The following is a 16,532-nucleotide window of genomic DNA, read 5'->3' on the forward strand; positions in this document are numbered from 1 at the left end:
TTTTAAAAAAAATCCACCTCGGCCAGCGTTTTCAAAAAGTTGCGTTTTCATTCTGGATATCTGCGTTGTTGTGTGGACGGAAGGCGTAAACGCGAAAAAAAAGTTGCGTTTTCAAAAGGCATCGTGTGGACGGGGCCTTAGAGAACTTCATCCAAGAGCCCACATCACAGGATGTTGATAGAACAAAATGGGATTTTCTCTCAGAGGATTGAATATGTTTTATCTGGAGATTAAACATCTATAGCAGTCACAAAGTAATGACCCCATTTTACCTAAGAATTTTTTTCTTTACAGTATTTGGTGACCACTCAGATTCATGTGGGACATGAGTTCAGGTTTTGAGGGAATAATAGCTGACTTGCCTGCAGTGATTCAGCACTAAATCCAATAATGTATCCAAAAAAAAAAAAAACACCCCACAGACAAATAACGGGTGATCAGTTATTTGTTGGCAAAGACATTTTATGTCTATAACTCGATCGCAAAGGGATCCTGAAAATGAAAAGTTGAAAATAAGAGAATTTATGGGGAAAAAAAAGAGCAAAAACTTTTTCTGATGTATCTCAGCGATTACTCCTGAAAGCAGTAGTCCCATAACAGTTTGACCTTTGTGATGACCATCAAATCCGTTAACTTTGAAATTTGGAATCACAATATAACTGTTATGCTAATTGCAGGTTTCTTCAGGATCCAGCTTCAAATTTCCATTATTTCTTTCACGGCACCATTCCATTTCCTAGTAATTCTATAACTATGTTATGCTCAGTAGAAAAAGTGGGCCACAATACAGAACTCTTTTGTCTAAATTACAGAACTCTTCTTCAGGTTCTCAATGTCAAAACAAGACAAGAGTTCAGTCAAACTGCTCAGTTTTTACATTTTAAAACTACAGACATATACAGAGGCCTTCCATCCCTGGAGTTTCCTCTAAAGGTCACAGGTCAGTGTGGAAACAGCCTGAGGAGCTGTTTGGGACTTGAACCAATGACATCCAGCATAGCATATAGACAGGAGACTGTCGGTAGCCTTGGACACCGTTTAGCCACCGGAACGTGCCTTTTCAGCACTTCTGGAGTTGGATCATTTTTCTGTTTGTCGGAACACGTGGAGCCGAGAGGCTACAATGACAAAGATCGTCAATATGAAGAAGGGTATCTCACCCATGTTCAAACTATCTTTACAGGATTTGTTTTGCCTTCTTCTCGTAGCTGTGCTTCAGTTTACGATGATTCCCTGCACATTCTTTAATGTATAACCTGACATATTCCATTCAGATGAAGTGAACGTAATATAAAAGAAAAAGACAAATGCATATTTCAGATTAACTGCATTAGTCCAACTTGATCGATTTCAATACACAATCAAAGTCCATTTAATCTCCCATTTCATTTATACCATTTTGCAATATATAATATTGGTATATAAAGATACATATGAAAAAATAGACGATTAGTTTTCTGAGCAGTTAAACTGATGTAGGAAGATTTCACTACAGTGGAGTGGACAACTGTGTTGTATTGCATTGTATTGTATTGCATTGTATGCAACAGTAGATTTATTAATTGGATGCATACAGTTGATTTTAGCTACAATTAATTCAGTGTTAAAATAATAAATGAGCACACAGGTTAGGGTAATGTGTGAGATATCTTCTCAGATAGAAGAGCTTTGGAAATGAGGAGTCCTGACGTCACGCGAATCCCCTGCTGCGTTCGAACGGAGTGCGTGGTGGAAGGAGGGCACCACGGGGGCATCGTTTACACCGAAACGCCGCAAAAATATCTCTCCGTGCAGTTCGAAAATGGCGCAAATAATCAGCGAACGTACCGAACACGTTCGTCAGTCTGCGTGGGATCCCAACGACACCCAGCAAACACCAGAACCCGACGAGGAAACACAGGCCACGCCGGACCGCGAACAGGAACCGGGCGACAACAACGAGAGCAGAGCGGGCGTGAGTGTGGAGGGTGGCCGCGGAGCTGCGGGGGATCCCGGGGACGAAGACCCCACGCTCCCGGGTGGGCAGAAAGACCCCGGTGGATCCGGGGGTGAACTCTCTGAACCGAGGAACAGTCCCGTGCGGGGGGGTTTGGCTCCTAGCGCTGGGTCCACGAAGCAGGGCTCCCGGCCGCTGAGAGGTGAACAAAGAGTGGGGGGCAACGTGTCGTGTTCGCCGCCCACGGAACGTCCGAAGACCGCGGAAAAAGACGATCACGGCTTGAAAAGACGAGCCAGCGTGGAGCTGACGTCGTCGGATGGAGAGCCGCTCAGCCGGATGGATTCGGAGGACAGGTCTGTGGAAGGAGCCGCGGAGAGAGGCCTCGGGCTGGGGAGGGGGTCGGGTCGGGGGTGGCGTGGGGGTCGTGGGACAGCGACACGGTTCGGTGTTTAACGTGATTTCAGAGACTTAAAGCGGTTGAGTTCAATGTCCTGTGGATTGTCTGAAGGTCTCTCTCTAACCCCCCCCCTTGCTAATATTTGGTCCTGGTGGGGCTGTGACCCCCAACCCCCTCTTTCTGTGTCCTGGACTCGATGCGTGGGGAGAAACTTTGGTCTTCTCATGACTCCTGTGTTTCCAGGTTCTTTCACCAGCTGATCGCTGCCCCTCATGTTTCTACACTTTTCCAGACTCTTCCAGACCTTTCTAGACTCTTCCAGACTTTTCCAGACTCTTCCAGACCTTTCTAGACTCTTCCAGACTTTTCCAGACTCTTCCAGACTCTCTCCTTTCCACCTCGTTGTGTTCCATCGGTCAAACCCCAGAGGATCTCCCATGGTTCCCCCATTGTTTGGTAGCAGCTGGTTGGTCCGGTCTAGATGATCCTGATGGTTGGACCAAGTAGGGGAGGTGTTGACCTCGTCCATGTAGACCAGGTGGCTGATGGGTAGCACACTGGAATCAGGATCAGTGTTGATCCACTGAGCAGATCCAGGACTGCCTAACACCAGTGGAGACCTTCTCCTCAGTGTTTCTACAGGATGATGACGACTGGAGGTGACTTCCTGGGTCAGCTGACCCGTCATTCCCATTGAGGTTTTGAGGGAGGCTTTTGGTATCCGTGTGTGTGGAATTCTGGAGGTTCTTGTGGTCAACCCAGGCTATTTGACCAGAGCTTCCATGTAGTTATTGGTTCTTGTTTGATGGTTGAGATGGATCCTCCCCTCTGGATCAGTTCTGCCCTTCCGGGGGTGTCTCAGCAGCGGTCATGTCTCCCCAGCTCTTCATCCTGGGCTGTTTTTCTTCTGTGACTGACATGGAGGTGATGACGGGTTTCTGTTCTGGGACAGCTTTGGTTTGTTTTGGAGCAGAAGGAGATGACTTTACTGTGGGAGAATGTAAGCAACACAAGTCAACATATTCATCACTGTAATCAATAATGATGAGTTGTTACAGCCGGAGAAAAGATTGATTACATTCAGTCTTCTCCAGTTCAGCCAGTCCCTCCAGCTCCAAACCTGGAACCACAGTTTCACTCACTACCTTCCTGTAGACCATCTTCATCCTCTCGTATCCCTCCCTCCTCTCTCCACCTAGCTTTCAAACCTGTTACCACCCCATAATTTCCTCCTTCACTACTACACGTCCTCTTCTCACACACTATCTCATGCTCGCTCCAGTTCAACAGAAGTTCAGTGCAACTCCTTCCAGCCTTCACTTCTTCAGCATCCTCAAAGCAAAAACCCGTCTGCATCGCTCTGTCCTGACATGAAACCACACCGATCCTCTCTGACCTTCACCTCTTCTTTAAATGACCTCCTGCTACAATTTCACGCCATGACTGATCAATTATTTTGATCTGCAAAATAATTGATTATTTTGATCTTTTTTTTTTTTTTTTGCAGTGACTGTGTGTGTGTACACGTACACCAGTGTAATGCATGCTTGTGTTCTTTCTCGTGTGTGTGCGTGCAGCTGTAGCGGCAGCACCCTGATGGACGTGGACAGCACAGCATCCAGTGGACGCTCCACCCCAGCCCTGCTCAATGGCCACGGGGGGGCCCTGGTTGCAGGGAGCAGCGCGGGGCCTATGGGGAGCAAATCAGTGAGCTACACGTGTTGCTGGGATCACTGCCAGCAGCAGTTCCCCAGCAGCCCCGACCTGGCTGAACACATCAGAGCCACACATGTGGACGGACAGAGAGGAGGGGTCAGTGACTTCCTGTCAGGTGATCGTTTGTGTGTCAGTAGCTCGAAGGGTAGTTCACGCGATCCCGGCTGAAGACAGACGTGTGTGTAAAATGTTGTGGATCAGAAGCTGCTACGGACATTGCAGGTGGGGGTTGTGTAGAAATAGCAAATATGGAAAATATAACCTCAAAATGAAGAGCTTAATTATTTAAATCGTTACGGTGACGTCATGTTGTAGTCGACTCATAACGGAAAACAAACCAGTCACTCATGTTTTAAAGCTTTGACAGTAGTGCAGGTATTGGCTGAGCTGGGACCTGTTCCCTTTTGAACATTCATTCATTCATTCATTCATCGTCTACCGCTTCATCCGCTGTCGGAGGGGAGCTGGAGTGCACCGCGGCCCTTTTGAACAGATACATTAAAAATAGGTTCCAGTTAACAATTTTGATGGTATTTTCCCCTGTATAGTAGCAAAAATATTTTTCATTTGAGAAAATTTTGAAATACCAAATTCATTGCAACACCTGTATCACCCAAAGGATGAAACGTTTCAAAGAACAGGGAGCGTCTGGAGAAACTTGTTTTATTCCAAAGCTTTGTTCAGTCTGGAAACACAGATTGAAGTGAAGAAAGTGACGAAATATCAACACAGTAGGAGAATTAATATAACTGTTTTATTTAATAACCAACATCACCAGTCTGTGATAATCACAGTGCATGAATGTTTACCTGCAGTTCACGTACCAGGGGTTCTATAGACAGCTTAAACATACAGAATAGCAGTCTCATAATCTCATCTAATGATACTTAAGATGGTAGAAAACCCAGTTAGCCCCCAACTAGTTGATTAATAACCAGATGAGCTGGACACCTTTATGTGTTTTTAAAAATGTCTACAGTTTAAATTATATTTTCCCTTAATCAGATAAACTCTCAGGTAAGGAAATGTGTGTGTTTGCTCAGATCAGTACAGTTACCACCACCTCCAGGGTTTCTCTGTGTGCTGAGCTAGTGTGTGTGTGTGTGTGTGTGTGTGTGTGTGTGTGTGTGTGTGTGTGTGTGTGTGTTCCCTGCAGGTCTTTGTGTGTCTGTGGAAGGGCTGTAAAGTGTACAACACACCGTCCACCAGTCAGAGCTGGCTGCAGAGACACATGCTCACACACAGCGGTGACAAACCCTTCAAGGTGAGGACACACACTCCTCACCTGACCTCCTGAGTTCCCACTGACTGTTCCAAACTTCAGCTGTAGTTTAAATCCGTCCTCTATCGTCCTTCTGCAGTGTGTGGTGGGGGGCTGCAATGCCACGTTTGCTTCTCAGGGGGGGCTGGCCCGTCACGTCCCCACTCACTTCAGCTCCCAGAATTCCTCCAAAGTGTCCAATCAGGGCAGAATGAAGGAGGAGTCGCCGTCCAAGGCCGGCATCACCAAGAGGAGGAAGCTGAAGAACAGACACAGGCGCTCCTTACGTATGTCTGACCCCCAGCTTAATATCCAACCCCCCCCCCCGCCACCTTTATATCCATCAGACCCTCACATCCATCTGAACACACACAGATGGATGTATGGTCAGATAGCACCACTGAAAATCTTTTGTCTTTCCAGCCCGACCTCACGACTTCTTCGATGCTCAGACGATGGACGCCATCCGCCACAGAGCGATCTGCCTCAACCTAGCGACGCATATCGAGAGCATGGGCAATGGACACAGTGTGGTGTTTCACAGCACGGTGGGTCCACACACACACATACCCACATAAGCAAACTTGAATCTAACGTTCAGTGTTGTCTGTGGAGGTTCAGTCAGGATGAGGTGAATCAAGAAGAGCCAAAAACAATCAGCTGGACTTGTTTCGGGTTGGTTGAAGAAGTTTCACTGACTGTAGAGTCCAGATCCTCCTGTTGGACAAAAGAACCAAAACCAACAAGACACTGGGTGTCATTAGGAGTCGTTACAGTTCATACGGTGGTCGTTGGTCCTCCCACAATCGTGAGCTGCACCCAGGTGTCAATGGTTCTTGTGCTTTCTGGGGATGGAGGTCAGACGGATGGTGTCTTCATCATCCTCCTCTGTTCACAGACGGTTTCTCCAGTTGGACAAAAATCAATCAAGTTTTATTTATATAGCGCTTAATCATGGCAGCAGACATTTCAAAGCGCTTTAACCGACAGAGAAACCCAACTGAACCCTCCAGAGCATAAGTGACAGTGGCAGGGAAAAAACCCCTCGATGAGGAAGAAACTCCGGGCAGGACCCAGACTCTTTTGGGCGGCCATCCGCCTCGACCGGTTGGGTGGAAAAGAAATCAAAGGAAGACAAGAACAGCATCAGAGAGAGAGAGACAGAGAGAGAGAGACAGATAGGCCAGATAGAGACGGTATCAATATGGTTAAGGTTGCTAAAGTCAAGGCACAATTACAGCTGCGTGGATGACTGTATGGCGGCACGGAGGAAGAAAGGAAGCAGAACCCCAGCCGATGGATAGTTGAGGGGTGGTACTGGTGGGCTTGGAGGAGAAGGTCCACAGCACATGGAGAGATGGAGGTGATACTAGTTAATAGCACCAAAAATGTAAGATCAAAAATGGTCTCTTTACCTCCTTTATCAAACTATTTGTCTTCTCTGGCTAAAACCTGGACATTACTGTCCTCAGAGCAGTGTCCTGTGTCTCAGGCACAGGTGCGTTGAGTCTCGTCTTGAGGAGTTGTTTCCTGTGTTCATCCATTTCCTCGTGCAGCGGTTGTTGGTTCCTCTCTGCATTCCTTATTGAATGGACATCAGACTCCTCATGGCTTTGTGGTGTTTTGTTGGACCAAATTTTGTCTTTGAGTGTGTCCAGGTTGAAATGTATGAAATGTTGAATTCTCTTCTGAAACACCAGCAATGCAGGAGATTAGACAGTGTGTGTTTGTTCTCCCTCTCCTGGTCGTTGTTGTTTTTGTTGTTGGATTACTTCTGTTCTGGTGGATCAGGGTTCTGATGACATTGATGTTCCAACACTCAATGTTATATTCAAGTTTGAACATTTGAATATATCTGCCAATGTGGAGATGTTTTAGGTGTTCTCAAGTGTTTGTACCGCCATCATTGGGATGGTCAGTTTTTTATTACGATCCAGGGGAATATATTTTCTTCTCACTCCCATTTGTCCATCTTTTAATGTTTTTGTCCAGAATGTAACTCGTGAATGTACACGTGTAATTATATCGATCCTGTGTGCTGATTCAGGATATATTTTTTCTGTTTTTTGTTTTTTTTCTTATATGATCAGGTTATAGCCAGGAGGAAAGAAGACACTGGGAAAGTGAAGGTGTTACTGCATTGGACACCTGAAGACATGTAAGTCATTTCAAATCCTCCTGCTCTGTTCACCACATGTTACACAACAAGTTGACATCTGCACAGAGGACCTGAATCAAACATCACTTCATACATAATCTGAACTGTTTGAGTTGGAGAAAAACCCAACTGTAGTCATATGACTAGAAAAGAGTAATACACATACAGACAATAAATTTGAGTTCTTTTATGTTCTTTACTGGCATCATTCAATGGGAAATACTGATTTGAACCCTCTATGTATTTAAATGTTATAGCGGGTGGTTGTAATTGTGTTTTTATCCTTTTCTCTTTTTGCTCAGTGGGGTTGTAAAGAGTAGGGCTACAACTAGAGATGCTTTGTGTGCTTGTACTCTCACTCTTAAAATGACTCCTTACAAGATACAAAAGTAATAATTAGTAGTAATTTAACTACTTCTGTTAGTCAAACAGCTACATGCAGGACAGCAGTTAAAGCTGTATGACACAAAAAAAAAGCAGAATTACAATAGAAATGAATACACAAGGTGCAATTTAGCAGCGTTGCAGGTGCAGATATTACATCGATGTGCTGTTAAGGCGCCTTATGGCCTGAGGGATGAAGCTGTGTGTGAGGCTGCAGCTTCTTGCTGCAGCAGGAACCTTGTTGCTGGGGTTACAAGGGGCTTTAATGATTCCGATGGCCTTCAGAGGTCTTCCAGGCGTAGAGATCCTCCATGGAGGGCAGCACTGTCCTGGTGATGTGCTGAGCAGACGTCACTGTGCAGCTGCAGTATCCTGAGTCCATGTTAGACTTCAGACAGCAGAGGCAGTAAAAACATTGTCTGGATGATGAGGAGCCTCGTGCTGCTGACCCTCTGCACTGCAGCCACGGTCTCTCCTGTAATCTGCAAATCATCTCCTAGGTGTGAAGCTGTGTGTGGCCAGCAGTCAGGTGTGAACAGGGAATACAGGAGAGGACCCAGCATACAGCCCTAAAGGGCATTGGTGCTGGGGGTCTCAATGGAGGATGTAGCATGAGGGTCTGCCTATCATGAAGGTCAGGATACAATCAGAGAGAGCGACGCTGAGCTCAGACATCCAGGAGAGGCTCAGGGAGGAGTTTAACATCTGACCTTCCGGTAAGGGAAGGAGGTTTTAGTCATTATTAAACACGATGCTGACAGATCGACCACATGCCTGAAACTTTGATTACCTGTGCAGATGTGATCTTACATCCGTTAAGGTTTCTTCTCTGTGTCAGACTCCCCGACGTGTGGGTAAATGAGAGCGACAGACTGCAACAGAAGACCAAAGTGGTTCATCTGTCCAAGCTCCCCACGGACACAGCCGTCCTCCTGGACCCCACCATCTACAGGTGTGTGTGTGTGCATATGTGTGTGAACGAGTTTTACAAGCTGTTGAAAAGCACCAGAGCAAACATCATCGTCCCGTCTTTCCTGTAGGATGTTCTTCTGACTGCCTCCTGAGGGACTCCATCAACACCTCATGGTTATCGTCAAAGTGGGAGAACATCTCTCCCCTCATCTCCACCTCTGCTCCTCCTCCTCCTAAAGGATGCTGGGAGTTTTGTGACTCTAGCATTTCTCTGAGGCTTGCAGTGTTTTGGTGCTAAGTTTACTAAGGACATTAAGGGTGAGCTGTTGCTTGTTTTAGGCAATGCAATTAGACTTAAAAGTAACTGACAGAAGTGTAACTGTAGACGGTTAGACGAATGTAGAAAGAAACCTTGTAAATAGTTGAGATTTGTAATATATTTTTGTACTTTACTTTTTTTTACTGTTAGCTATCTTCATTTATTTTAACTAAAGATCTTGGTTTTGTGAATATATCTAGCGTTGTTCTGTTTTAATGTCATTTAAGTCTTAAGTTTACATTCTGGCTGTTCTGTTTGTGTTCCTCCATTGATAGTCACTCAATAAAAACTGTTTTTCTTTGGGGACTGTCTCACAAATTTATGAAAACTTATCAAACCTGCTTCCTACTTGAATCAGCTCAGTCCTGGCTAAGTATAGTAATTCTGTCTGGAGTCAATGAGATTCTCTCCTCCTCCTCTCTGACACCTCTCTCCTAGTCTCCATTCACACCTTTACTAACTCAACTTCTTTCCTGGAGTTTCTGAGCTCTATGTCCTCACAGGTTTTTCTCAGGTTCTCCCATCAGCCATCCATCCGCTGTGGTCCTGCTCCTGTAGTCCCACCAGTGTAACACCAACTATCCATCGGCTGGGGTCCTGCTGCCTTTCTTCCTCCGTGCCGCCATACAGTCATCCATGCAGTTGTAATTGTGCCTTGAATTAATTATGATGGGGAACGTGTATTGAAGACAACAACCCGGGAGTCGGTGAACGCAGCCTGACTTTCCCGTCCCCACCTCAGTGCCTGCGTTCAATCTCCGAACTATGACCGTAATGACATTGACTCTATCTGGCTTATCTGCCACTCTCTGTCTCTCTTTCTCTGACCCTGTCCTTATATTCATTGTATTTCTTTTCCATCCAACCGGTCAAGGCGGATGGCCGTCCAAAAGAGTCTGGGTCCTGCCCGGAGTTTCTTCCTCAACAAGGGAGTTTCTCATTGCTGCTGTCTCTTACGCTTCCCCTCGAGGGTTCAGTCGGGATTTTCTGTCTGTTAAAGCACTTTGAAATGTCTGTTGTCATGATTAAGTGCTTTATAAATAAAAATTGAATAATAACACAATTACTTAAGGGTTGATGAACGGGCTGATGTGGATCTCAGGGGCTGGTGGTGAATTTTTGTTGCTGTCATAGAGGAGAAAATGCTAAAATGTCTCAGGTCCGAAGAAATTATAGAGAAACTCGAGCAATGCAGCACAGGTTGTTGGACCATCATGTTCACTCCTGCCCCGGTCCAGAGGGGGGCAGTAATGAGCCGTGAGCAGCGAATGACGTCATAAAACAAAGAAAAACACGGAAGTAGAGTCGCAAAAAACAAATGGCTGGGTTTATCAAGAAGGTACGTAGAGGTCATGTTTTATAGAAACGCTGAGGCGAACATTCCAGCCACGTCGCGGTGATGTTCGGGACGTTATTTGTCGGTGTATGATGGCAGTGAAGCGGCAGCGTGGAACTGTGAAGGCGGATTAGAACCTTATCCCTGTCGGCTACCCTGAGCTAATAGCAGTTAGCAGCTAATAGCTTTTCAAGTTAACACCGACGTCTGTGATGTCTGTAGTTCACACAACCGCCGCTCTTTGACGTTTCAGATTATTTACTAGTTTAACTAACTACTAGTTGTTACATTTAGTTGTTATCATTGCGTGCAGGATAGAAAGTTTTTGTGACCGCACTTCATTTTGCGTTCAGTTGGGGGTTCAGGGTAGTTAGAGGTGAGCGATATGACCCCAAAGTACGATATGTCGGGAAATTGACGTCATAACGATATTTCTGATGACAGAATTTCAAAATACATCTGTTCACAATGAATTGTTTAACTCAATCAGCATAAAAACACGTTGCACCATAAAATATTGCGTCTTGTTTGGTGACGTTTTCTATTGTCTTTAGTTTGTCTTCACATATTCATGCTCCAGATCTAAACGAGCTGTTTGAAGCCGGCTTTCAGCCGGTATGTGATGCGGTTCCCTGCGTTGTGCGTGAATTACGCATGGCTTCGTTACGTCACCAAGTCAGAATACAGGACTAGACGGCGATATGAAGATTTGACCCCTTTTTGGTAATTTTATCGGTATAATGATGAACGATTGGATATGAACCACACCTATTAGTAGTCAGGTTAATGTCGTTCTTACGGTTTTATTGATTTACTGTAAGGATTATATATTTGATAGATAGATAGATAGATAGATACTTGGTTTATAATTAAAAGGCCAGCAACTCTTCCTTCAGTTTAGGTGTGCAAGTTAACACCGTGGTGTGGTGATCTGTATTTTCAGTTCAAACTTTTTGTCATTCTTGGGGCATTTTGTACTATTTTCTCAAATTAAATCATTTTAATTTGGCGATCAATTTTCCCATTACATTCTGGAGGGAGTTCATAAGAACTCTTCTTTAGGGTAATTTACTTCATTGATGAATTTTTCTCACTCTGTATGTGGCATGAACACCTACAAAAAAACAAAAAACAATCACTCATCATACATGTACATTAATACATTTTTTTCATAAATAACTTCAAACTTGCTGAATCCTTTTCAGGATTTCAACAGTTAAAGTTCCAGTTTAAATGTTCGAGCCATTCATTATTTATTTAAAACACAAACTTATCTTTGTGAATGTGAATAACAGCAAATCGTTCATGAAGCTGTAGGTCACGTATAAACAACCAGGGTCAGCTGGGGTGCATTTGGTTTACAAGTGGGATGCCGTTCAAGTTCACGTGTGTGAAAGCAGACAAGTGATAACTTTGGGCGATATAATGTGTTGTATTCTGGGGACTGGGTATTGTAGTTCCTCAACTATAAGTTTAGTTGTAGTACCTATCTAGATTACTTGACATTAGTTGATTTAGGTAAAAGTATATTTTATTTTGTATGCTGTGTCGGCTGTGATCAGGTATTGTAGTTGAGCTGGTAGTTATAGTATTATAATATTTAAAATAATAATTATCCTGTTCTGTTCCAGACAACTGGCCTGGTGGGCTTGGCTGTTTCCCAAAATCCACATGAGGTGAGATGGTGAATACATCAGGCACAAGTCCAGGCCACTTATGTAGATTCATTAGAAAGGACCCTCAAACACGTCAGAATTCAGTTGTTATCAGATGTCGTTGACAGAATCCAGTTGTCACTGCTTGTGTTTGTAGCCTGTTTTCATTCCAGCTAAACTGTTGCTCTGCTCTCTCAGCATCTAAGGATTCTCTACTCAAAGATCCTGGAATCGTTGCAGACCATGCCACAGGATGCAGCCTACAGGAATTACACAGAGCATCTCATCAACGAAAGGCTCAACCACGTCAAAACAGTGAGCGACACAATTCACTTGGTGTTTCAAGACACTCCGTTGGCGGTCAGTCAATGCCAAATTTCAGGTCCTGGGTGAAGTTTAGGCAAAAGTAGAATGACAAAAATTTGCCCCAAACACAAAGATGACGGGACATCATCCGTTTGATAGTCATAAAGACAAGTTCCCTGCAGCCTCTGCAGCCAACATTGGTTTGCATGCTGCCAGGACTGCTTATTCCGCATTAATCAATATTCAGCGTTTTGAAATGACACTGGTGTTATAACATTTATGGTGATTTATTTCTATATTTGAATTTACTTTTTTATTTTTATTTTGGATAGAAGCAGAGAGCATTGGAATTGGGCTGAGGTATCACATTTCAAGTACTGCTATCAGTATTCAATAAGGAATGGATGAAGGAACTTCTATCAGGAAGCAGCATGACAATATTACTTTGACTCAAAAAAAGCATCAAGAGAATAACAAACACTTTTTGCCCAACATGATTTAGAATAGCTGACACGACTTGTTAATGTGAGACAGGCTCTGAATCACAAAGATAAGAACCAGAAAAAGCATATTTAACATTAATAGACATTTATTCATAATGGGTTAAAAAGAAGATATAGCACTTAATCAAATCAGAACCAACAACCATCCTAATTAAGTTGCCAACAGTCTTGGCACACACTACATATGTATTGTCTCAACTTGGGATTTTCTGTTTTGCGTTTAAATACAAAGTTTATTAAAAGATTGAAGACAGATTGATGAAGTTGTGATTGGAGCGTGCCTTTTTGACCCTATGTGTGACAATGTTACAGGATAGTTCTCATTTAGATTCTGGGTTTCCAGTCATATAAAGTGAGCGAGCCTCTGAGTTGACTCATGTTGCCTCCTAATAAAGTCTCTGTGTGCAGGAGCCCGATGTGGTGAAGCTGGAAAAGAAGATCAACTGTGGGCAGATTGAAGAGGTCATTTTACAGGTAGGTTGCCGTTGCTTTTGTTTCTCCTCCGTGTTCATGCCTCAGTGTATTGTTACATTTCCTTCTGGTCATCACAAACCGTCAAAAACACATTTGTCATGGATATCTATTTACTACTAACACTTATAAAGCTCGTCAAGTCATAGCTTTAATTAACAATGGATAAATGGAAAAAACGTGTTTGTATACATGTATGTAATGTATGTATAAGATATAGGTGATTTATGATTGAATGTGGCTAATCTCAAGACTTCAGAAACTGCTGATCCACTGGGATTTACACCCAAACATCTCTTGGGTTTGCAGTAAAAAATTAACACAGGCGCCCAAGAATGATTAGCTGGTCTGGTATTGTGATGCAACATTTGAAGTTGGTGTCAAACACGGAGGCACAGCTGGTGATGATGTGGGGGATATTTACATGTTGCTTTTTTTCTTAACGGCACAGCCTTACCCCAGTGTCAGCGCTAAGAAGGATTATCCCATCATTGCAACTGTACCCATCTTCTGATGTCAGCCAGACGTTTGACTGTTGCCCGTTATGTAATGCATGTTATTCTCTGTGTCCTGTGTGCAGGCAGAGTGTGAGCTCACTCTTTCCCAGAAGATGTCCGAGTGGAAACCGTGGGAGCCACTAGTGGACGAGCCTCCTCCTAACCAGTGGAAATGGCCCATCTAAACATGTCACACGTTGTATTCTATACCTGTCCTGTATAAATAAAATGTTTCAATCTGAAGCCAAAGACTCGCATAATAAAACATTATTTTAGTCGTCTGGCATGAGTAGCATGTAAAAAACTGTCCCTGTGAAGGCTGTAGCTCTTATTTTCTTAATAATTTACATTCATACGATTATCAAGACAACACTAAAGTAAAGCCAGAGCCACACACCCACATTATTTTCTGTCGGTGTGGAAAATAAAACCCCACAAAATCAAATACACCATGCATATTCCGTACCACAGCCCCTTGATTCAGTTTGAACTGGACAAATGAAATGAATGAGTTTCACTTTTAATCCGGACGTGTTTATCTTCTGTCATGAATGAGGGGCATCACCCCGATGCAAGTTAGCCTGCATCAGCTATGAGCTTGGGTCACTGCGCAGACACCATCAGCAGCTGTCCTGTCCTCACGCTCTGACTTCCTGTGCAGCTGCTCGCTGTAGCAGCTGAAGCATGATGGGATAGATGGGAGCAAACTCCTTCCCTTGCCGAGCTCTCACTGACTGCACGTAAGCCTCCAGAGCGCCCCTGAAAAAACAGGAGAGTTAATCAACAGATTTCATTGGTTGAGGCAAAGCGATTTATAGTATGAGGTTAAAGCAGATGACGCGTCACAGATCATCTGTATCATATTGATAACGGTTTTCTTCTCAGACCAGACATAAGTTTGATATTTTTTTTCCTGAAACCTAATATGTACAATCAGACGTGTATACAAATACACATAAAATACCAGATGTAGCAAAATGATACACACTTCTTTCTGACTTGGGCGCGACCAGAATGTCATTAATGCTTGACAGAAACTTCATGTGGTTGTTTTTGTGTAGGTATTTAACCCAGAATACTGTAAACCTCTGGTCGGTCCCACAGCAGACGTCTCGGCTTCAATCCTCTCACGGTTGGATTCTGTCCTTTTCTTTTAATCAACATTTTGTTACTGACAAACAAGGAAAATTTTCTTTGGAACTTGTGAATGATTCATACTGATCCACTATTTGCCCCTGAACAAACGCTCACCGGTCACTTCATCCAGCTGCTCGCTAACAAAAACCCAATCAGCCAATCATGTGGCAGCAACTCGATGAATTCAGGCCTGTAGACGTGGTGAAGACGATCTGCTGCAGTTCAAGCAGCATCAGAATGGGGAAGAACAGTTAAGTGATTTTGAACGTGGGGTGATTGTTGGTTCCAGATGGGCTGGTCTGATTGTTTCAGAAACCGCTGGTCTCCTGGGATTTTCATCCACAATCATCTCTCGGGTTTACAGAGGATGGTCCGAAAAAGAGAAAACATCCAGTGAGGGGCGGTTCTGTGGGTGAAATGTCTTGTTCATACCAGAGGTCAGAGGAGAACAGCCAAACTGCTTTGAGCTGATAGAAAGACAACAGGAAGTCAAACAGAGGTCTGCAGAAGAGCATCTCTGAACACGTGGAACCTTGAGGCAGATGTTTTACAGCAGCAGCAGACCACACCAGTGCCACTACTGTCAGCTAAGAACAGGAAACAGGCTCCCAGGATCACACAGGATCCCAGAATCAGACAACAGAAGATTAGAAACACGTGGCCTCGTCTGATGAGTCTGCTGCGACATTCAGATGGGTCAGAATTTGGTATCAAAAACATGAAAGCATGGATCCATCCTGCCTGGTATCAGCAGTTTGGGCTGGTGGTGGTGGTATGATGGTGTGGGGGACATTTTCTTGACACACTTTGGGCCCCTTAGTACCAATTGAGCATCGTTACTACACCACAGCCTACCTGAGTGTTTTTGCTGACCATGTCCATCCCTTTATGACCCCAGTGAACCCATCTTTTGATGGCTACTTCCAACAGGATAACACAATGTCCTAAAGCTCCAATCATCATCTCAGACTGATTTCTATTGAACATGAACTCTTCTGGCCTCCAGTCACCAGATCTCAACCCAACAGAGCATCTAGAGCACCCCACATCCCACCTTTCAGATGTGGTGGAAGACGGAGGCTCACATCATGGATGTGCAGCCGACAAATCTGCAGCACTTGTGTGACGCTATCATGTTGATATGGACCAAACTCTCAGAGGAACGTTTATAGAACCTAGTTGAATCTATGCCACAAAGGGTTAAAGCAGTTCTGAAGGCAAAAAGGGTCCACCCCTGTATTGTTAAGGTGTATATAATGAAATGGCTGGTGAATGTATATTATGGCTTCAGCAAAGAAAATATCGTATCGTTAATGATTGTACTGATTATTGATTTGTACTGTTTTAAAAATGTGAGCCAGAGACTCGGTAGACACGGAGAGAACATGTAAACTCCGCACAGAGCAGGACTTGAACCCAGAACCACCTTGCTGTGCGGCGACAGCGCTACCAACTGCGCCACCATGCTTTATTTATATTTATTTTAAATCCTGACTCTACTTGTATGACTTCATAGCATGAAGAGTAAACAGTACCCCGCA

General features: G+C 44.1%; 3 protein-coding genes across 3 annotated transcripts in view; 2 read left to right on the forward strand and 1 right to left on the reverse strand.

Annotated features, from left to right (window-relative positions):
* Positions 1-1,695: 1,695 nt before the first annotated feature.
* LOC137589605 (zinc finger protein aebp2-like) lies at positions 1,696-9,390 on the forward strand. The gene is made up of 8 exons (XM_068307460.1): positions 1,696-2,292; positions 3,914-4,148; positions 5,209-5,316; positions 5,414-5,600; positions 5,737-5,861; positions 7,404-7,471; positions 8,694-8,807; positions 8,896-9,390. Exons 1-8 carry the CDS (start codon positions 1,802-1,804, stop codon positions 8,906-8,908), a joined length of 1,341 nt encoding a protein of 446 aa, XP_068163561.1. The 5' UTR covers positions 1,696-1,801; the 3' UTR covers positions 8,909-9,390.
* A 947-nt stretch (positions 9,391-10,337) lies between these two features.
* On the forward strand, positions 10,338-14,097 carry ndufa5 (NADH:ubiquinone oxidoreductase subunit A5). The gene is made up of 5 exons (XM_068306898.1): positions 10,338-10,425; positions 12,054-12,098; positions 12,276-12,392; positions 13,295-13,360; positions 13,938-14,097. Exons 1-5 carry the CDS (start codon positions 10,405-10,407, stop codon positions 14,037-14,039), a joined length of 351 nt encoding a protein of 116 aa, XP_068162999.1. The 5' UTR covers positions 10,338-10,404; the 3' UTR covers positions 14,040-14,097.
* Positions 14,098-14,230: 133 nt separating this feature from the next.
* Positions 14,231-16,532, reverse strand: part of cog5 (component of oligomeric golgi complex 5) — a 40,451-nt gene continuing 38,149 nt past the window's right edge. Inside the window, exon 22 of the mRNA XM_068306899.1 lies at positions 14,231-14,613. Within this exon, the coding sequence (XP_068163000.1) occupies positions 14,493-14,613 (121 nt within the window). The 3' untranslated portion in view covers positions 14,231-14,492. The remainder of the gene's footprint in view (positions 14,614-16,532) is intronic.

Source organism: Antennarius striatus, chromosome 22, assembly GCF_040054535.1.
Source record: "Antennarius striatus isolate MH-2024 chromosome 22, ASM4005453v1, whole genome shotgun sequence".
NCBI classification, from domain to species: domain Eukaryota; kingdom Metazoa; phylum Chordata; class Actinopteri; order Lophiiformes; family Antennariidae; genus Antennarius; species Antennarius striatus.